At 47.5% G+C, this 22,835-nt stretch overlaps 1 protein-coding gene across 1 annotated transcript; it reads right to left on the bottom strand.

Annotated features, from left to right (window-relative positions):
- Positions 1-22,417, bottom strand: LOC148829939 (uncharacterized). Its single transcript, XM_088924321.1, has 4 exons — positions 22,203-22,417; positions 3,968-9,149; positions 3,566-3,634; positions 1-1,600 (listed from the first exon to the last, which is right to left on the bottom strand). Exons 2-4 carry the CDS (start codon positions 9,069-9,071, stop codon positions 1,434-1,436), a joined length of 5,340 nt encoding a protein of 1,779 aa, XP_088780447.1. The 5' UTR covers positions 9,072-9,149; positions 22,203-22,417; the 3' UTR covers positions 1-1,433.
- Between the last annotated feature and the right edge of the window lie 418 nt (positions 22,418-22,835).

Raw genomic sequence — 22,835 nt, 5'->3', positions numbered from 1 at the left:
AGTGAAATATAAAAATTTATTTCTGGCAAGTTGTTTTATACAAAAATAGTTGCAGAACAACACTGTTCATAATATGTATATACAATCAGCATTTAACAAACATGTTCCTGAATAGTTTTAGCATGAAAAATAAAAATAATCCCAAAATGAGAGTAGACTGACAAGGTCTAACAGTGGTCAAAGCCTGTGCTGACCTGGGCACTGGCACCAGTTTCCACACAAGCTTGTAAACAAACACTCTTGTAAATACTTCAACTACAAAGAGAGACATTCTGCATTTCCTAAAAAGCAAAGGACTGTTTTCAGATGCTTTGTTTGAAGGTTGCCCTCGGTGCAGGTGAACTTCGGAACGTATGTACTTTGTCCGAGAATAACCTGAGATAAGGAATGGGTAAGAGATCTGCAGGTCGTTCCCCTCTCCCGTCGCCAGGGTCACATAGGACTGGCATGACCCTCTGCTGAAGAAAATGAAGTCCTGCATTTCTGGAGCTGGTAACAGAGCAGCTTAAGGGCATTTTTCCATGTGTTTTATACACACACAGGAAACGGATTTAAGAATAATATGGATTGACATTTGGACAAAAGATAGACGGGGTTTATATCTGGTACGTTTTTAGTGTGCTTGCTGACAATGGAAGCTTCATCTGCAAATTCAGATAAGCTCTCTTAAACCACAGGCTTCCGAAGGGCTGAAGTGCAAGTTCAGTGCAATCCTGTACTTATACCTGTACAGTAGTGCAGGTATTTCACATTCTGGAAGACAACCTTTTGAAAATCTGAAGGCATGTTGCTCATCCTGTTCCCTCGCAGGCCTCTCATCACAGCAATCCTCCTCCGGGGTCCCTTGTGTGTCTGAATCCCATTTCCCATCATCTCCCCCAGCATCGGCAAGCCCACGGACAAGCTTGACCAACTGCCTGGGCAGGCCTGTGGCACAGTACGCTGCGACGCGCGTGTCGGAAGCAATTTAATGCTAGACGAGTTTATATCAGTCTTCCTGTTCAGGCCAGCGGCCGTGTTGGAAAAGTGGGAGGAAGAGGGAAAGCACAGCTACCGAGAAGCTATTCCCGTGAGGAGCATCTCCAGCTATACTAACGCCTAGGAACAGAGAGAGACACTCGCAAGCACCACTCCAGTGTGCAGGCAGTGAGGTTACTGATGAAAGAAATGAGTGGAATGTCAGTGCCGTCTCATTTCCCTGCAGGAATTCTGCAGACACTCCTTGGCGAGAGCTCTGGGGTCTCGCCGGCAGCTCAGACGCGCAGGATCATGTGGTGTGTGGGCGTCGCAGGGCAGCACGTGACCAGTTCTTAACAAAACACACTCCACTGAAGAAAATCCCACCCAGGAAACGTGTTGCAGGAGTCCTTTGGAAACACGTTCCAGCTGCATACATCAGGCCCCCGAAACGCGGGCTTCGCAAGCACACCGAGCTACTTCTTGTCGACCTTCAGCTCCTTCTCCAGGAATCTCTTCTTGTACTCCTGAAAGGTGGCATCAGCAGTGGTCTTGGAGGAGGGCAAGAGAAGTGGGGAGGCCGCCCCCGGAGAAGTCGGCTCTTTCTCTGGAGATCTGCCTTCCAAGCTCTGGGACCAGTAACCTGCCGAGAGAAGATTCGGAAAGGTTTACCACAGATCACGAGTTCGCTGTGTGTATTCCTGGGAAAAACACTTCATGCAAAACGCCTGGGTCATGTTAACTCTGAGCAGACCGACGAGCTTCTGTCCGAATTCCCTCGGCCAGCAGAGCCGAGAGTGCAGTGAGCCCTGTGTATGCCAGGGAAGAAGGTGGAAAGAGTGGAAAGCCCCAGCTGTAAACCTGCCCAGCAGAAGCTGAAATGCCTTTAGATTATCACTGAACAATGTTCAACGATGTTCCTGTCCTCCCTTATTATTTTGTCAATTAACTTGTTGATTCTCACTTTCTTTCCTGTTCACAATGCTTGTTCTCCCCTCCACGTACAGACCGAGGGTGATGTAATTAGTGCATCAGGTACCTGGATTAGGACCACTGCTCCTTCCTATTTATATCATTGATCTAGACTGAGCGATCTGATCTAGCCATCTCCACCGCCGATCACAAAATAAAAGGAGATGGAGCAAAAGAGATGTGAAAATATTCAGACCAAACTCTGGAGTAAGCAAACAGCTGGCAGGTAAGATGTTGTTGTTGACAGTTGGAGGGTGTTGCATGTAGGCAGTAAAAACAAAATACACTGCCTGCAGAAAGTCTGTGCACCCTTTCCAAAGTAACGGGAGTCTAACAGAGTGAAAAATCAAGACACACAAAATCAATTTATTTGACCTTTACTTATTGTAACAATCCCCAAGTGAAAAAACAAATGGTCAAACATTCTGAGTAATAATTACAAATGTGTTACTTTGGAAAGGGTGTTTAGACTTTCTACAGGCAGCGCACATGTACACAGTTAGAAACTCTGTGGCAACTCTCTATTTGCAACAAAAAGTCAATGTTTGGATATACAGTTAAAAGATATTTATTCTGCAGGCTAATTGCAAAGAGCCTCATCGGTCTAAACTAGAGGAATGAAAATTCTCAAAGGCATCGATAAAGACAGTAAACATCTATAGGATCAAACAAACATTCGCGACACAAGCGAGGCATGAACAAGATGACAAGTGGAATTTCTGAACGCTACTTTTCTTATTTCACTGCTTAACCTCAAGAAAGAGCTGCACAACCTTGAACTCCAGCAGACCGCATTGTTTAGATTACTGAACAGAGTGATCTAAAAAACAGAGCACCACTTGAGTCTGAAAAGTTTTCATTCAGCAGTTTTGGCAAAGAGGTCACACTGAGCCTCGCTCAGCTTATCTCATGACAACTCCCTGCACCTGGTGCTTAGCTCATCTATTTCCATCAGGTTTCCAGGTCATGAGAACTTGAGCTGTCATATCCTCCTGTGGCCTTTCCTGAAGTTTTTACTTGGACCAGAGACCATGTTGACAGAACCTGAATGGATCTGTACGTTATGGAGTTAGAATCAGTACAGGGGAAGTCTATATCTCTTCATCCAGAACTCTTGGATCTCCAACGTTGCTCAGTTCAGAGTCCTGAGTGGTGATTTCCACAATAGGCCAGAAGGCTTCATCTCTTCCCACCCCTGTGCCAACCAGGGACCCAGTGACAGGGTGGCATGTTGTATTAAAATAAATGCAAGGCAGAAAACACAAGTAGACTGTGCTTGCTATCCGTCATAGTTAGAGATGAAAACAAAAGGGGGAATTCTTGTCCATAAGATAGAATATGGGGAATTGGTATATCATGTGTATCTATATAAAATTATCCGCGAGTTAACGGTTTTACTATGCCAAAGTAAGCAGACCACAAAATGAAAATGCAAAATAACGATTGCTATCAATGAATAAGCAAAACACGTTTGGCAAATAGCAAAATTGTTCACTAATCACCAAATCACAGATGAACGCTTGGGAGACCAACAGCTGGGATACCCTGCACTAAATTTGAGAAAATCTTTCCCAGAAAACTGTCCAGATGAATCTCTGTTCTCAGCCTCTCTCATCACAGAGGGACACAGTCTTACCTTTTATCTTCCATTGCTTGGGCTTCGAAGATCCAGCCTGCATTCCTGCATCCCTCAGACTTCCAGCTCCTGGAGAAAAACACGCGTCATGAACAGGACACCCATCGACACAGAAAAGGCTGTTTTATGTAACTTGAATGCCATACAGATGAGGTTAGTTTCACAAGATCACTGTTCTTGGCTCTACGGCCAGCAAAAATGTGAACGGCGTCTTATTTCCCTGCAGTAGATTAAATTATTATTAGAAAAGGTGAAAAAGCATTTCAAACTAAATTAAACTTTGTGCCAGGGCACAATGTTTCTAAATCAAATGAACCACCTTCTGTTCAATCACTGATGTTTGCTCAGGTTTGGTTTCCAAAGGATGAATGTTTAAAGGAAAGGATGACAAGGAACACTTACTCTTTACTGAATTGGGGTGTTGCCTGCTTTCCTTTTTCAAGCTGCCCTCGTCTTTAAAGCCGAACAGATCCCCGTTGTCGGGCCACAGCTTGAACTGCAGAAGCTTGTCTTTCTCCGAGGAATCCGCCGTGGTGGAGCTCCCAGAATCGGACACCCTTTTGGTGAAAGCCTCTTGCGTGATAGAGGGGCGCTTCCTTTTCCGGACCAAGCAGATGGGTGCCACTGTGCCCTGGCTCTTGGCGCGCTCCTTGTGCTGCAGTTTGCGAAAAGCAATTTGCTTCTGCTCGTGCTGTGAGGCTCTTCTCCTCAAGACCGATTTCTTCACATCTCCACAAGTCTTGATGTCTGAATCGCTTTGCTTGTTCAGGCTAAGAACACTCTTTGAACAGGACTTAGGATCCTCGGTTTTTAACTGTGAGCCCTTCTTTCGTCCGTGCTGGTCCATCGGTTTGTAATATCTGTCAGTGCCCTTAAAATCCACAACCCTCCGGTGCAATGAGCCTTGGGAGTATTCCGATGGGCGCTCTGTTGTTATGTGGTTGTCTGGTCCCTTGTTTCCAAGACTTTGCTTGGTTTTGGAGTGCTGTGGCCTTCCTGAGCGTTTTTTCTGGCTTTTCTTCTCTTCTTTCGCTTCGAGCTCTACTTCAGAAAGTCTGTTCTTGCTCAACAGGACATGCTCCTTTGGAAGTGCTGTCTTCTCTGCACAGTCCTTTTTGCTACGAATGGTGAATTCAATCACTGGAGGAGGGTTTATCTTCCGTTTAAGAGCAAGACTGCCATCAGAACTTCTGACTTCTAGACTTGAATTAGATTGTGAAGAGCCGGACCCAAACAGCACCAGGCTCACTATCCTCTCCCCTCTCTTCTCTGATCTGGCTGGTTCCATTTCTGATGAGCTCTTTTTCTTTGACGAAGGTTCTTTCTCTTCCTTTGGTGTTTGTTTTGCATCAGCTGAGGAGTGGACCGCAAGATGCAATTTAGCCAATCTGGATGGTGGGCAATCTTCTCTGTCACGCTTCCTGCCTTCTGATTTATGTCCTTTATCATGCTTATTTCCAGGACCTCCAGCAGAGCTGGTGCCCGATGCTACGCTTACGACAACTTGAGCAATTTGCCCTTCAGTTCTTCCGAGACTCAGAGGCGATTTCTTGGCTACAGAGGGAATCAGAATCTCTTGGTCAACCTCTCCCTTTCTACCCTGTCCAGATTCTCCACCGCCGACCCTTTCCAGATTCTCCCCTTTGTGACTTTGGCTCCTCTTGAGTGGGGCTGGCAGCTGGAGGAGCTTCACCACACAGTCCCGCCTCCGCCCTTTACCAGACGTCAGATCTTCCCCCCTTTGGCGTTTATGGGGAACTTCAGATTCACCTTGCCTTTCGGGAGGAGCTTTTTGAGAAGACTTGAACCGCGATCTTAATATTTGGGAATTTAGCTCTTTGTGCTTCACAGCAGCAATGACTGTGTGCTCAGCTCCTAAATCCATTTCTCCCTTCTGCACTTGAGTTACTTGTGCAAGATCCCTGCTTGCCACTGGAGTTTGCAATTTTGGCTCAGTTACTCGAGTGAGGTCCCCTGCCCCTGGTAACTGCTCTGGAGAGCTCTCAGCACACACTTTGACAAGTCCGCCTCCATTTCCAGTGGAAGGGGTCCCGCCTGTTAATTGCTCCTTCTCCGACTTGGAGCGGAACTGACAGTTGCAGCTCGGGCTCAGGGGAGAACCGGTATAATCTTCCAGCAAGCGAAGGAGACAGCAGTAGTTCTCAGGGCTCATTTCTCGCTGGACTGGGGTTTCCACAGGTGGACTGCCTTTCAGCTTCTCCTCTTTACCAGATTCATTCAGAATCACACTGAAGATCTCATCGCCAGGTTGTACAACTGAAACCTGGGTATTACACAGGGCATCCTCAGTGTTGGCACGCTCGGTTTCTGCAGGAGGCGCCAAATCCTCTGTCTGTTCACAGGTAGTGAGTGAAGCAGCTTCCAAGTTCTGCATCTCTTGGACGTGTGATGTACTGCTTTCCGTTTCAGTCATCTGGTATTTGAGCAGCAAGCAGAGAGGAAAGCCACACTCTTTATCTATATCATCAAGCTTCTCGTTGAGATTTAACCACGTGGACTTGTACTCCTCTACAACACACGGAACAGCGCTGGGTCCAACAGCTATGCAATGTGGGGCTATTTTTTCAAAACAATCAGGCTTTACTTCAGAAAATATTACAGACTGTTGGTCCAGACTGATGCCAGAGCTCCAGAAGTTCACAATTGACTCAATTTCATGATCAGATTCACGTGGATCCAAAGGCTCATCATTTCCAACAGCCCAGTGCTGGTTTGCTACTTCCTCCACCCCATAACACCCTGGATCACGAGCTACACAATCATGAAACAAACTCACCAGCTGCTGTATTTTCTCAAGTGTCCACTCTTTCACAGGCACGGTGGCCAAAGTGCATGTGCTCAGATTTGAATCTGGACCTGGGCTGACTTCATTCTTCCCACTCTGCTGCTTTTCACAGCTATGTGGACCAGAACTGAACCCAACAGGGCTTCCCATGGAGTGATCACCAGGTGATGCTTGACTTTCTGTGCAGTGCGCTGGAGTGATCTTGAATGGCTGATCCCTCCGTGATCCGGGAGGAGCTCTCAGGCTGGGAGATTCTGCTGCTGTCTGCGTGACCTCTTCTGTCGCTGGAGCTTCAACACCTTTTGCTGGGGGACTTTTAGAGGAGATCTCCTGCGCAGCTTTTCCATCAGAATGTGCGCTTGCAAGGGAACTAACTAAGGCCTCCTTAATGGGCAGCTCGGAACAACTGGCATGATCTTCTAGCTGGGACCACACGTTCAGAATTTTAAATGGGAGATCGTGATCCGCGTTCAGGAAGGCTCTCAATTTGTCCGGCGATGCCACAGATTGCTGCGTTATCGGAGGCACAATGGCAATCTGTGGTTCGCTTGCCCGTGATAAGGAAGAACAAAGCAATTTCCCTATTAGGCTCTGACTATACTCCTCTTTCCCAGACGTAGCACATTCCGCTCTGGCAGGTGTTCCAACATCCTTCTGAGACTCATTTTGGCTCGGAGATATATTGGCAGTTTGGGTCTGTGCTGGCATGTTGGTAGGAGACAGGTCTGTCGGGCTTGTTTTACATTTTGACAGAAATGCGCACAGCATCTCTGCTACACTCTTTCTGAGCTCATTCCTTAACTTAACATCTGATGCTCTCATCTTCTGTGGAACAGGACAATTGGGCAGAGCTGTGGACGCCATGCTACTACCCACTAGCTGCCCACTAACTGTATGGTCCCTCAGAAAGCTGTTTTCCTGGGTGTGTCTGTGCTGCTGAAAGACGGAGCTCCTTCCTGCCCCTTGAGACGAGCCTCTCTGCTGGACTGGAGGGGGCAACGGCAGAGCGGCGGGCCGGTCTGAAACGTGTGCACCGGACATCGGTCCCGGAGCTTCGGCGCCTCTCCCTCGTAGGAGCGAGTCCGACGAGAAGCCCTGACCGGACGAGCATCGTCTCCGCCCGGGCAGCTGCTGAGCGCCGCTGCCGCCGGCGGAAGACGGCTTGTCAATCAAAATCACATTGTGAGCCGTAAACCCATCACCTCGGGTATCCTTCTTCACGGTCACTAAATAGGACTGCTCCAGCCCTCTCGGGTAAGGAGGGGGTGGCAGTCCTGCCGGGGGGAGCGAGGTGCACGTGGGAGTGTTGGACACGGAGGCAGAGGGCACGAAGGTTGGCGCGTTAATGCCGGTTTTAACCTGAGGGAAGAGGGGGAGCTGTGGTTGTGCCTCCCTGTTTAATGCAGACGATGGCCGTATGGAATTGGAGTTTGTTTCAGGGGGTTTGCTGGCGTTGTGGCGTATGTTCTCGGACAAAGCACCGTGGCCTGTGCCGCTGTCCAGGCTTCCGCAGGCCTCCGAGACCGCGTTATCACCTCGAGGGACCGCTGCCTCTGGAACGCCCATGCCCCCATCTCCACCCAAGAAGCCCGGTCTGGTGGGGGCCTGCTGGCCGACATGGCAAGCAGCATGCCCAAACTGGCTGGATGTTAAAACCGGGAGAAAACGTCCATTTACAGCAGCTTCACGGGCATTCTGGGAAACATTTACAGTGGGATTTACAGCCCCAAAAGGCTGATTGTTTGGAAAATCACTGTTCCGCACCTCCCCAAGAGGAGAAACTGTATTGGAGTTTTCCGCTGGTCGGTTTGGAATATTCTGGGAACGGTCACTCGCTGTGCCTTGCAAACAGGCCTGGCTGGCTGGGTACCTCTGCTGCCCTGCCTGAAGAGTGGTACCAGCTGCGCTGCTGACCCCCAGAGAGGAAAAGGGGTTTGAATAATAACTCCACTGCCTTGGCTGGCCCTGTGGCACGGACGGAGAAGGGGTCCATGCTTGAGCATCACCGCTGGAGGTCCCTGTGAAACCCTGAGCACCAGCCCTGCTGAAGGCTTCTGTGCCGGGTCCAGGCTGCTGAAACATGTGGTACAGCTGCTGCCCACTTCGCCCCGACCTGCTGTGCCCACCGGGAGCGCCCTGATTGTGCAACTGGAACGGAAGAGCAAGCGAGGGGTGTCTGCCATAGTTCGGCCGGCCACTGGAGGAGGAGCCGCGGTTCCAGCCGTGTTCCAGTTGCGCCACAAGGCCGGTGCTCTCGGACGGTTCATGGTTTCCTCCAGGCACAACCGGATTCCTACTGAACACTGCCCTGTTGGGTGCAAATGCCGTGTTGTGAAACTGCCCGTTGGAAAAGTGGACAGCGCGGTGGGCTCTTGCGGACTGGACGGGAGCACCGAACTGGTCCGGCTGTCGTCTGGAGGGGGCCGCTGGGTTTTGGTGCCCTCTTTGGTAGGGCGCCTGTGGCCCGTGTGCCCCTGGAGCAGAGCCCTCAGCGTACATCCTCTCCATCACAAACTGCTGCAGAACCCCCATGGCGCCGTCCAGCGGAGAGCTGGGGGCGCTGGCGGGACCAGCAGATCCAGCGCCCGCAGGGGCGGCAAGGGCATGGTGGCCCAACGCCGAGGCGGCGGGGGAGCCGCGGGGCGCCAGGAAGAGCGCGGGCTGCGGCCGCTGCGGGACCCGCACGTCGGAGGCCTGCATCGTCGGCTGCTGCCCGAGACCAGAGAGGAGCTGCCCAGGGATGGCTCGCGCTTGATCTGCCACTCGGTGTCACGCCTCCTGGAAAATAAAACCACGACACGAGTTGTTCAAATTATCAAAGGGATGCGAAAAAGATATGGTCTGGTTTGACGGGGGAGGCTGTATGTTCCTGTTGCAGCAGCAAGGTCTTCATGTGGTAGAATCCCAGCGTTCAGAGATTAGAGGAATCTAAATTCTGTTGCCTTGAACGGAAAATGACCTGGTGCAGTTCAGCTCCCATGACTCACCTTCTAAAGAGTGCTGGTAAAATGAGTCCGACAAGCAGGGTGTGGTGAAGACTCAAGACACAAACCGGGATGTCATAAATTCAGTCAGTTCTGATACCCCCCAGTGTCCACACCAGCGCCTCTCCGTCTACAATCTCGAGAGACAAGCATCTAAACCCAGAAGCCCTGGAGATCGCCTGTCCAGCTGGGGTGCCACTAACCCACCTTAATGGGATCGGCTGCGTGGGGAAGACCTGCACCTACCCCGATGACATCACAACCAATCAGCACGATGCTTCGGCCTAGAGAAATTCTGCACTGCAGTGCTCTCTAAACTTCTGGCCCCTTGTCAGAAAAAATGGCTTCTGGGTTGGCATGAGTGTGGCCATCGTTGTCTGACCCAGGAGGGTTTAAGCCAACTTAGCTCCAAGTAAACCACCAGTACAGAGAGACTGTTTGTGCACCATAATTCCACCTATGAGTGCTTCTGCATAGAAGTCTTACAACGACCTTCCCAGTTGTAATTTTGCCTGATCATAATTGGTTTATGTTGCATATTTTATTAATAAGAATTATATTGCATCCTTTGAATCAATACGCGTCTCCATTCGTTACAACTGATTACTAGTAGCGATAAAGTGGTCTTGGAATTTACTGTTCTAACGTCTAATTGTCAGCGACCCTTACCAGGTGTAAGCAGTAGGAAGATGGATGGATGGATATCTAATTGTTTCGGGAAATTCAAACCATCATCACTACATGGTGTCCTGCATTTGAGGCCCTGGCTACGGACCATATGCAGAACTCCCCGTCAATACACTGTATGTGTAGCGGAGCTGGTTCGGACACGGTGACCTCATCGCCCTCCCTGCGCGTATCAGTGTCCTCAGCCGCCTGGGCTGGGGGAGGTCTCCTTTAGCTCATGCGGCTGGTGCCCTGTTGCGTTACGCCGGAGACCCGGGTTCGCGCCCCAGGTGTTGCGGGACAGAACGGGTGGCGGAGGGCACCGCGGCGGTCACATATGCAGCGGTGACCAGCCCTGTGTGTTGTCACAAGGAGAATAGTATTGAAGGGATGAGAGAATTGAAATGTATATATGCATTACTCAAATAAAATATTGTTTTTATAATCACATATGTGCATTAAAAAAATAAGAAGAGGTTGTCAACTTAGAAGTCTGAGAAACTGTGGACTCGGGACTATAGCTTAACAACAAGCAAGAAATTTAAGAGAATAAATTTTATACCATATAAGTGATTTTCTTCTCTGTGTAAACTACTCACAGAATAACTGTCTGCATAAAAAAATGAACTGAAACTGCATATTTTTTGAGAAGCTCTGTCGACTGTGTTATGTCAGTGATATTTACATCAATTGATCATTCATGATTGACCACAACACACTCCAGTGTTGCATGAAGAGTAATTCACTCATTATTAAGAGGGCTAATTGGGCTCAGGTGATGGAAATTAAGAAACACTACACTAATAGCCATCAATAATGATCCACACTGATACTGATCCAAGCCTGGGTCTTCACTTGCTGCTCTTCCTGTGTGCTCATCCTGACGTGACAACATCCCAGCAGGATGCGATATGCTCATACTCTCCTCTGACAAAGGCTTTCCTGCAAAATGAGAATGTGCTTCCCTGACAGACACACAGGAAACTACTTGCCACATATGAGCCCCAGTGACCATGTGTGGGATCCAAGACCCAAGAGACCAGTCAACAGGCACCCCCTCATCCTGTCTACTAGAGCAAACGGACAGAGTCTCATAAAGGACAGCATCTGCAGCCTGGCACATAACCCGAGTCACTTCTAAAGCTTGTACTGCTTCTAACACACAACACTACTAGCCTGGGACTGTCACAGCAAACCCATCGGTAGTTATTCTTGCCAATGATTGTAAATCTGCATAATGAACGAACCTATTTCATGTCTGTTCAATACAATGTCACTGAATCTGCCACAAAATAAAACTGTCACTTTCCTGAGAATTTAGTGAATTTGCAGACAATCCTTTGTGTGAATGGCCTCCTGCTCTCAGTTTTACATGTTCTTTCCCTTCATTGCTTCATTGTTAGCGACTCCAACTTGAGGCACCTGAAAAATGGGCTGTAACTGCAGGCTTGCAGTCCAAGCCAGACAACTCTGCTGTTTAACGTGCTATACTGTTCCTTTGCAGAAGAAAGGATTGTTGGTTATATTTTGAGGAATAAGAGGAAGGTGCTCCTGGAGTGTTTGTACACAAGGTCTGCTCCCCTGTTTTGGCCACCTGCCATGTGCCATCTATCAGCAGCGGCCAGAGACAGACTGCTCCACCGATAAGCCCCCCAGTGAGGCCCCACTTTCACTGCTGGCAAGACGCAGTGCACTCCCAAAGTGCAAAGCCTTTTTCAGGATATCTGATAACTTGCAGGGCACGAGCACTCAAAGTGTTATAAGATAAGATCACTTTATTGGCCATATACAATTTCTTGTATTAGGAATTTGTCTTTTCACATACCCAAGCTTGCTCTCCATGAGACACACAAACAGGGAAAGAAGCTGGGGGTCAGAGTGCAGGGTCAGCCATTTATACAGCACCCCTGGAGCAGCTGGGGCTAAGGGCCTTGCTCAGGGGCCCAACGGAGTAGGATTCCTCTGCCGGACGCAGGATACGAACCGGCAACCTTCCAGCCACAGGTGCAGATCCTGAGCCACAGAGCCACCACTCCATCCCCAATATAACGCATCTGCCAAGACACGTGTGTGCCCAGTGCGATTAAGTTTACTTGGCACACAAGCTGCAGAATCCTGCACACACCGAAGCCTATGTAGTAACGTGAGAAGGCACATGTCCTAGGATTTCGATTTGGGTGTGGGCAAAGGGAGGACTGTAAATCTGGTTAAATCCTGTCAGGGAGACAGACATCCGTGGTGTGCAATAGTTACATACCCCCATACAGAAGTGACTTTAAAGCTGCCCAAGGAATACCTATCTCCCCCTGCAGTTTCAGCCTTTGCCAAGCTCCAGACACCCAGCAACACCACCCCCACGCAGGACAGCCAAACTGCAAGGGCTTCCCAGCTCTTTCACGCAGCGCAGCTCCGCGTGGGGGCGGCAGGGGTAAGCTGGTTTCATGCCCAGGAGGTTTTCATCCTGTTCTTTGAAGTTAACTGCTCCTTCTCTCAACAACTCATAGGAAGAAATGACATACTGCTGCTGTTTTTGCAGATCAGCTCTTATCTCCTCTTCACATCCCTTAAGGATTCGGTAATGGGTACAGGTAGTACATGGCCAGTGTAACAGATTCCAGTAGTTCATCTTATTCCCACTGCATAATCAGGCCATAACATTGCAACCTTGAATCTGTGCAAGAACCAGTCACACTTCACCTTTATCAGCAAAAGAAATTATTGTTACAGTAACTGATCCTTGGGCACTCTGTGCCTCCTGTCCTTGAGGGGCAAGAATCTAGCTGAATAACCAATAGAAACCAAACGCACACTGTGCAGTTCCAAAAGACATGTCATGCCGAAAATGAAAGGATATGGAAGTGATCGAAGACACACACTCCCTTCAGTAATAATAATAATAATAATAATAATAATAATAATAATAATAATAATAATAATAATAATAATAATAATAATAATAATAGCCTTCATTTATATAGCGCTTTTCTGGACACTCCAGTCAAAGTGCTTTACAGGTAATGGGGATCCCCTCCACCACCACCAGTGTGCAGGATGATGCAGTGGCAGCCAGAGTGCACCAGTACACTCCCCACACACCAGCTCTCAGTGGGAAGGAGACAGAGTGATGGAGCCAATTCCAATAAAACCTGATCAAATTGCACATTCCTCCATCCCTGTGACCTGAGGCTAATCTATAATAATAACATATTTTATTTAGCTCCTTTAAAAGTGGCTTCCCACAGCACTTTACAGGGCAACAACAACAATAAATAAATACACAAGATATGCAGAATGAGAATACGCAATGAGAGGAGACAGTAGATGGGGGTACTGAATACAGCAGGAGCAGGGGAGTAAATAAGAGAACCAGTTCAGTAAAGAAGGGGGCTGGATTTGAAGGAGTTTAGAGAAGGTGACTCTCTGATATCCTTGGGAGAGAGTTCCAGAGTTTTGAGGCGCAACAGGAGAAGGCCCTGTCACCCATAGAGTGTAGATGGGCTTGGGGGACAGTAAGGAGACCAGAATTAGTAGAGCGAAGGTTGCGAGGTGGGGAGTAGGGCGACAGTAGCTCAGACAGGTCCAGAGCCTTATAGGCGAGCATGAAAATTTTGTCGATACGAAACTTGACAGGAAGCCAGTGCAAGGACTCCAGGATAGCAGTAATGGGATCACCTTCTCTGGACCTGGTCAGGATTCTGTCTGCCAAAGTTTAGACATACTGGAGTTTGATTAATGTGGATCTAGGAACCCCAGCGAGACTTGAACCACTACATTTCCACTACCATCCCAGTAGAGGAAAATAGGCTAATGACTAATTCATGATTGGTCAATCAACTGTCTAGTCTATGGTCTCCCCAGAGCAAGAACTGTGCAAAGTGAAGGAGTTCTTTCTTTTCTGTCAGAATACAGACTAGAGCCTGGAGAGGGATCTGATGTGGGGTCACAAGGAACAATATTAGTTGTGCATTATTTTCTATTTTCAGTGTTTGATGACAGATACTTAAAATTCAAATAAAACCTATTCTTCACTCACACAATAATTCAGAACACTGATGTTTTCCTTAATGTAGGATGTGTGAATACAAAATTACTAAACTTTTGAGATTTAAGTGTTCAATGATTATTGTTTCAGCACCATTGGACTTATCAAACATTTACAGAACTCACTAAATGATAACATGCTAAAAGTGATACCAATATGGAATTATCTTTAATATTATTAAAAGCTGGGGGAACAATGTTACGTAACAGTCAAATCTTCAGATGGTGCCACTAGTGTGAGCACAAGCTTTTTCAGAAATTTAGAACAAGGAAGCACCAAGCAAGGTCACATGGCTTTTTAAATTTCAATGAGCAATTAGGCAGTGGAGAATTAAATTGGTAATAACTGGTAAAACAAGTATGCATCACAGAAAACAAACAAACAAACAAACACACAGGTGGCGCTGCTCTCTAAACCAACAAAAGACAACCTGCCTTCACCAACTAAAACAAGAGTGACAAACTGCCTGGTGGATTACAAAAGGAAGTTTAAAAAGCCCCACTAACTGCATCAATGCAGTGTAGTGTTTCATAGCCGTTCAGGGACGCCAAATATGTAATCATAGTGGCTCTCTGAAGGCACCAGTTCTGTAGGGTTTGGGCATTTACTGAGACAATTATTAATTGTAGCAGTAAATCACAAAGTTGATTCTTTTGATGGCTTTAGAATCCAACCATGCGACATAACTCAAACAACGCACACACACAGGTACTAATACACGAGGATACATTTATTAATACATAGAATATGCATATAAACCTAACAGATCTTATCGAGAGGGTTATCAGAATACAAAAGGTATATATTCAATCAGTTACGAAGAGTTACACATATCAAGAGGACATACGTTCAGTATATCATTCATTTAGACCGTTTCGTAAATGAACTTGGTTATAACTTCTACATTAGATACTCAAAACAAGTACATAACTCTTAGGAATTAAATTGATATCAACTGGTTGGGATAACAATTGAATTCTCGAGCTGTAATGCATTGAAGTTGAATACTCATCCAATCTTTGGGGATTCAGATCTCCTGCGGGCACAAAGAAACAGTTGCAGGCTGTTGCTGTCCAATCCGTGCTCTCTGGCTGTGTGCCAGGCTGTGCTGTGCGGCTTGCGACGGTGCGCTGCTGATGCTCACTGACCGGCTAGTTAGTGTTGGCTTTAACTAGCAAAGTTTGTGCACAGGAGAAAAGATGACTGTGGATCCCAGCAGGTCAGGAAGAGGACCGGTTCGTTCCTGATGAAGCGCTAGTTCTGAATAGTGATTCAGCTGTCCACAGTTCCAACCTGTTCACGAGGCTTGCTGCTGGTGCTAACCTCGGGTGGATCCTTTGGTTACTCGTGGCAACCTCCGCTCTCGACTCTTAGAACAAAGGAAAGTTCTGGCACTCGGACACACTGGCCGTTCCGTGGTTGTACGGGCTGAGTCTCAGGATGGTCAGGAGGCGCGCTGCGAGAATGTCCTGCCCTTGGGAGCCTTCTGCTCCTGGGCCGTCCTGCCCTGGAATTCTCCTTTGAATTCCCTTTAGAACAGTCCAAAGAAGTCCACTCCTGAATCTTACTGAATCTCTGTGTTGCCTGTTTTTACCTGGAGGAACTTCAGCTCGTTGATTGGCTGAAAGTTCCATGGGCATCAGAGTCCCACGTGGGTTACTCGGCCCTACCAGTCCCTGATTGGTTGATCAAGGTGAGATATGAGTCACTTAGTCCTGACACTTAGTAATGCAGTCCAGATGTCCATCCGGCACTCCCTAGACTGATAGGCGCCAGTGGATGACCATTGATCATGATAGCCAGACTTAGCTAAGTGCATCCCCCTTTGGGAGCTGTCCTAGGAAACCTTAAATCACCCTGCACTAATGGTCTCTCTGTGGCTGCACCACAGAGATGAACAGAGAAATGGGGCCTCATTTGGGAAGCTCAGAAACACTTAATTCTGCCTTATTATTAAGCCTCGCCGCTACAGCAGTTGGGGACTTTTTCTCCTGTACTTGTTTTCTCTTGCCTATACCTGAAAGAGATATATACTTAAACAGATAAGAAAACCCCAAAATAGCATGGAAAGAACCATTCATTACAGCAACAACAGTAAAAGTCTCCTGGCTGCCTGACTCAGATAGACCGGAGACAGCAGTGAGGTGACATTCTTAACAATAGTAATACAGATTCAAGAATATAATACTGAGCGATTAAGAGACGGTCAACAGTAATCAATCGGCAAATCAATATCAGTGGTAACATTAATATTAATTATTGGAGTACATGTGCTTATTCAGTCCCTGCAACTGTTAACCTTCATTTAACTAGATCAAGTCAGCAGAGAACAGCTGTTCCCTGCTGCAGGGCTGTGTGATGCTGTCTAACACTGTTGAAACTTCTACTCTCCATTTTGTTCCGATACTAGTCACTTTTAAGTAGAATGTTCTCCTAATCAACCTAGGAAGAGTTATAAACAAGAGAACCATCCCATTCAGCATGCGGTAAATATCTTATCGATGCAAAGTCTCATCCAGCATCTTGTGAAAGAAAAGTTTACTGATAAATTTCTAATCAACATTTACTTCAAACCAGCAGACACAGAACAATCTCAGTGTGATGAGTGAGTTTGCCTCTTACTTCTACATTTTTTTTACATTTGGAGTCGTGGATGCGAGTTGCAGTCTCATGTTCAACTCTGCATCCGATCTGTTGCAATACTTTGTTTTTGTGGACACTTACGACGAAAATCCAGTTTCACACAGATAGGCAAGAAGAACAGAAAGAGCTTTCTCCGATAATGCTGGATATTCGTATTTGGTGCTGCACCCATACTCTGCCAACTGTACTTCATTAAAAGCTGTTTGTAAGGAAGAGTCTGAAATCGGTTCAATGAACTTCTCATATTTCTCAAAAAGAGTAGGGGTGTAGCCCCGGCGTCCTGTCCAAATTTCCCTTTGGCCCTTATCAGTCATGGCCTCCTAATAACCCCCATCTCTGAACTGGCTTCATCACTCTGCTCTCCTCCCCACTGAGAACTGGTGTGTGGGGAGAGTACTGGTGCATCATCCAGGTGGGGCTGCACACTGGTGGGGGTGGAGGGGAGTCCCCATTACCTGTAAAGTGCTTTGAGTGGAGTGTCCAGAAAAGCGCCATATAAGTGTAAGCAATTATAATTATTATTATATTCTTGTGACGTGAAGTCTTGAAATTTGTTATTGTTTTTCACATTTTTCTTTTTCCCCCTCTCGCGGTTGCAGTAATTTCATAGCGATCTTTCTACCTAGTAACATGCTATTTTCTCTCATGGCGAGAGTTTTGGAGATTTGCCGGATGGCGAAATGGCAAACAGTTTTATCTCCAAACGAGACAGAAGAGCAGATGGAAGAGGAAACACCTTTGAGGTACCTTCTGGCTCTAGCAGCGAAAGTACAGAAATGTGTTCAGAGAGTGAATTTGAAGATGACGATTCAGAAGATATGCCTAATTTTTCGGACTTCTTAGAGCCATGCAAAGCCATCGTAACTCACATTTTTTATTGAGTTAACTGTATAAGACAACAGAGAGATAAATCACTTTATTAGCCCTGTACAATTTCTTGCATTAGGAATTTGTCTTTTCGCAGACCCCAGCTTGCTCTCCAGAGAAGCTGGGGGTCAGAGCACAGGGTCAGCCATTTATACAGCACCCCTGGAGCAGTTGCTCAGGGGCCCAACGGAGTAGGATTCCTCTGCCAGCTGCGGGATTTGAGCCGGCAACCTTCCAGCCACAGACGCAGATCCTGAGCCACAGAGCCGCCGCTCAACCCCTCATCTTCATCTTCTCGTTAAAAAAAATCCTCTCTTATCTGCAACTTCTATTTCCTGTCCATTAACCAGGTCTCACAAGGGCGCACATTACTAAAAATGCTCCATTCTCTCTTCTTATCCATGCGAGACCTTCCCTTGAAGCTTGTGGTTTAAACCCACGCACGTTAGCAAACCAACAAATAGAAATTAACCTTTTCCCGACCAGGCGTTAATGACAACGTGCAGTTCCAGTTCTCTTTACTCACTACCACAAGCCAGAAGCTGTCCAGCCAGATGCTCCTACAACAGCAGAGAAAACCCACTTGGACAGTTGAGCAGTCGAGTTTCTAATTAGCAGGAAATTTAACGCGCGTGTTGTAGCTCCCTAACATGATAAAACCAACATCCAGGGGAAATGCGAGAGCTGAAGGAAGATTATCACAAGCAGTTGTGTTTTGTAGGCACTAGCGTGCTCTTGCCTTGGAGCTGACCTGGGCATCGCACTATTTTTAATGCTGCATCGCTGTACTCTGCCCGACAAAAATTCCCAGTAAAAAATGGGATTTCTTAACCTGAACTGCCTAACGCTCTCCTCTTGCAAGGCTAGTGATAAACAACGCAGTCAGCCTAGGCTGACTTGATAGAGAGTTAACTTAAGAACGACACCTGGGGTAAATTAAGGCAATTTCAGATTTTGATGCAGTAAGTGTTCCCCGGTCATGTACAGACACATTACATCCATATCTGAACAACTGGAGGAACCTGAAAACCCCACACAATACAACAGGTCCTCACTAACTGGAAGCCAATGCATGCCAAGTGGTGCCACCCTGAAACCTGATCTTGTCGGATCTCCGAGGCCGAGCCTGACCTGTACTGGGATCTCTAGGGAAAGCCCAGACACTGCAGGCGGTGCTGGCGGGCCTGTAGGTGGACCCATGTCAGTGCTCCAGTACGGTGAGCGGACACCCTGCACTGCAGGGGCTCGTGTCATCCTTCAGATGAGACGTTAATGTGAAGAGTCCAGGCTACTCAGTCAATGAAGATCCCATGGCAGCACTCCGACAAACCCGTTGGCTAATTTCTGCTACAGTCTGACTTGAGGTCACTTAAGCTCCCCTTTAATGGATCAGTGAAGCACTATGTCTGCAGTGCAGTGGGGCTGCTGGTGCAGAATGGCCGCTGTGTGTCTCCCAGGTGGGGCTGCTGGTGCAGAATGGCCGCTGTGTGTTGCTGGTTTTATCATCTACTGTTAACCAAATAAATCAACTTATAAGCTTCCAGTTATACAGAGAGCTTTATTATCAATACTCTTATCCATGTCCCGTGCTGGATTTTGTACATCCATCCATTTTCTAACAATTTCATCCAATACAAGTCGTGGGGCATCTGGAGCCTAACCCAGCCAGCAACAGGCGTGAGGTGGGGTACACCAGTCCAAACAAGATCACCCACACATACCACATGTGGGCCACCACAGACAGCCAGTACGCCCTGTATGTACTGGGGGCACAGAGGCCACCTCCCTCTGGGATTCTGCAGGAGATAAGAGGGACCATTCTGCCGCAAGAAAGTCTACCAACCCACTGCGGGTGGAGGAGGTGGGAAACACCGTCTCGGGTGTTGTTGCGGACTATCCCAGAACCACTCAGCTGGGCTCTGATCTGGTGCCTGAGACCGATAGAGAACACGAGTGTCGTGATCGTTAATCCACTGGGCGACCATGTGAGCGCTGTGGATGTGGGCAGGTAGGGCTGGGGTAAAGATGGTTATTCTCTTGGTTACAATGTAAAAACACCAGGGGGCCCTATAGAGCCATTCTTGTCTCCGGATTGAATAGATTTTTTTCAAACGGTCATACAACACAGCGGCACGGCAGATTTATTTTTGTGAAAGATTCTTTGCTTGGTCTGTTAACGCGGATTTAAAACCTATGTCCTTGTTGTGTTTCACTGAAAATTATTTTTAAAAATAGAGTCGCCTCCTGAGTCTCAATATCATATTTTACAATAAAATATTTAATAAAATCGAAATAAATGTTATCATTCGGCCAAAAGACAAATATAAACAAGCCAGCCCTATTGACCTCTCGGGTTCCTTTAGACCCGAGGGCAGATACCCAGGGTTTATCAATTGCGTTAAAAACAACGAACTGTAAAACTGCGGTTAAATGCATGAGGTAGTACCCGATCCAGAGGGCCATCTGTCTCTTGAGGTTTATATTTCCGCCGACGTCTAAATCACGGACTTCTTGGGGTTTTTTTTTTTAGTGGGCGTTTTAAATTTAGCTTTCAGTTCCTAGTGGAATTTAGACCTGAGTCGGTTTCCGACTTTCACTCTTTTCCCACTCAGAAGCGCATCAGCTGAAATGTCACTCTTTCTCTCTCTCTCTCTGCAGGAGGAAGATAATCTCGAAAACACAAATAAATTACAAGAGAATTTGAATTTCAGAGAGCGCCGTGAACAATGACCGTTTTGTAAAACGATATTTTCTGGTGGGGAAACGGCTTGATTTAGTTGTGGTGTAAGAAAAAAAAACACACATTTTAAACTCCCAAGCTAACGGGATGCCTTTTCACTTCGCTCTTCGGTCGTCTTTAACATAAAGCTGTACCGAGAAATATTTTCCTCCACGTGACTGCACTGTTTCCTGAAGCCGGGGGCTGATGCGACCTCCGCGCTCGGACTCAGGAGTTTCCCTGCCTGGCCGGCTTTCAAAGCGAACTGCTCTGCTCCTGAGGTCCCCCCGTTATAGTCAGCGCGGAGCAAGGCAGTCGGAGCTAAAGGCTACGGAGCCACGATCACACAGAATTTGACCTAAGGGAAGTCTTTCAAGTGGTCGGTCAGTAATTGCACGTTGTCGTCACTCTCTCAAACCACACAACCAGCGCACAGTTTGAAGTCCACCTGGGAGTTTTGACCTTTCTTCGACAGAAGAATGAGGCTCTACAAACATCAGCCTCCCTGCGAAAAAATTGCTATTGAACATGGAACCGAGTGTCCCTAATCTGTAGATGAAGGCTTCCTGTGAAGCGTGGAAGTCCCTGCACACTATGTGCCCCCCTCAGCTAGCTGGTACAGAAACTCAAAACTGCCCTGAGGCACACTCACTCCAAACCAGCCGCAGGACAGCCCTGCTACAACACCACCGAGAGGTCAACCCACTCACAGCACAGGGGAAAGAAAACTACCTCAACCCTAGGGGCACAAAAAATAAAATCACACGGACGCCCAGAAGCCAACTGACCTACCAGCATGCCTTTGGACTGTGGGAAGAAACGACACAATTACACCACGCAGAGAGCACCCCAGGAGCTGGACTCCCGGCCCCAGCGCAGCGCGGCAGTGATGCTGACCCCTGCGCCACCCAGACCAGCGTACTCCATTCCCTGAAATTACTCTAATTCCACTGCTTCCAGTGCATCTGCGGGAGGGGAGAGGAGGCTGAGCAGAGCTGGAGTTCAGTATGCGATGTCCCGGCACACAGCGTCATTGTCTGTAAATATCTGAACCAATTGCCATCGTTTTTCATCGTTCATGCCAGTAACGCTCGTCGATTCTGAGTATCCTCAAACACACTGACAAATACAACCCACTGGACTCCACAACCGCGAGAGACATGAACCAGAAGACACGAGAAGAAACACAGTCCAGTCCTGGCTGGGTATTTCGGAACGAGCGTTTTCCAAATACCGTAGTGCCCGTTTCCCGACAGTTACAGCAGTTCTTATTTAGCGTCTTTCACGCAGAAACTGTCCCGAAACACTTCGCGATAGCAGCAAAAAGTAGAAACAAGAAGCTACAGTCATCAGTAAACAATAATTGGTCTAGATCCAGATAAATATGGAAAACGCGGTCATTTGAAAAATGTGCGCAAAGCCTGTATGAAGGACATCCAGCCGCAGGAACAATTCTCTGCTTTGCAGTCTTACAGTTCGCTTTAATGAAAAAAGAATGCCGTTTCTTTACATCTTTTTAATTAAAAACACGACCTCTCAGTCCTTCCCCTTTCCTCTCTCCACGGCGCACAACAGCTGAGCTAACTCCTCTTCTCCAGAAAGCACAAAATGAAAGCGCACAAAAACACGCAAAAACAGCCTTTTTAACGCCCGCGAACAGACGCAGGAGAGCGACAGAATCATTGACATACCTGCTGCATCCCTTAACGGTTGTGATAACAGTTAAAAGAAAAGTTCAAACAACCCCATCTTGAAACTAATTCCGCGGGGCTCTTTGATTTTCTGAAACCCGGAGTAGCAATCTGCCCGTAGCATTGCACTGACAAAAACGACTAGCTGCGCCTCCTAGGTGTGGACCGAGACTTGGAATAAAACCAGAAAGGAAGTAGTGTTCTTCGAAATCGGCTTACCTGCGACATGCAAACTCTACGCTCCTCCGAAACCTTCCCGCATGGCTGTTTGTTTGAAAAGCACAGCACGACGGAAGAGCAGCGTATCCCTCTCTCCCATCACACGCGCTCAGCCCTCTCCCATTCCGCTTTCAAACCGGCCCCAAGTGCTTTTGGTGGGCCGGCTGCGAGCATCAAAGTCCCGCCCCCAGCCGCCTAGCACGATGCCCCAGACTGGCGCCTGAGACAGGGCTCGTTAACTTTCTCGCCTCCTTCCGCGCCCTTACTGCACTTTCTGTAAGGGCGTCTACCTGGATTGTGTTTTCAACAGGAATAGCGGGTCGAATATCTCCGTCTCTCGGTAACCCCGGTGAATCTGACCACGAAAGAATTCCCCTCAGTGTCACTCCGGCAAATTGACCAGGTCAGGGGTACTCGATATTCTCTAACACTGCCGAAACAATCACAATCAATTTATTTATCACATGCGTGCAGCAGTAGTTGCTGGCAATGAAATGTCTTTTCTACGAGCTCACCAGGGGGATAAAAGTCACCAAATAAGGTTACATAATAATAGATAATAATGAATAATAGAAGTTGAATAAAATAAACTCAGACAAAACTCAACATAAATAGAGCTGCGATGTGTCCAGG

Source organism: Atractosteus spatula, chromosome 8 (assembly GCF_055471065.1).
Source record: "Atractosteus spatula isolate fAtrSpa1 chromosome 8, fAtrSpa1.hap1, whole genome shotgun sequence".
Classification (NCBI taxonomy): domain Eukaryota; kingdom Metazoa; phylum Chordata; class Actinopteri; order Semionotiformes; family Lepisosteidae; genus Atractosteus; species Atractosteus spatula.
This window is presented reverse-complemented; position numbering and strand designations above follow the sequence as displayed.

Coding starts and splice junctions, on each gene's coding strand:
- LOC148829939 (XM_088924321.1), bottom strand. CDS start 9,071: ATGCAGGCCTCCGACGTGCGGGTCCCGCAGCGGCCGCAGCCCGCGCTC. Junction 3,635..3,967: donor ACACCCCAATTCAGTAAAGA/GTAAGTGTTCCT, acceptor GTTTTTCTCCAG/GAGCTGGAAGTCTGAGGGAT. Junction 1,601..3,565: donor CAAGCAATGGAAGATAAAAG/GTAAGACTGTGT, acceptor TTCTCTCGGCAG/GTTACTGGTCCCAGAGCTTG.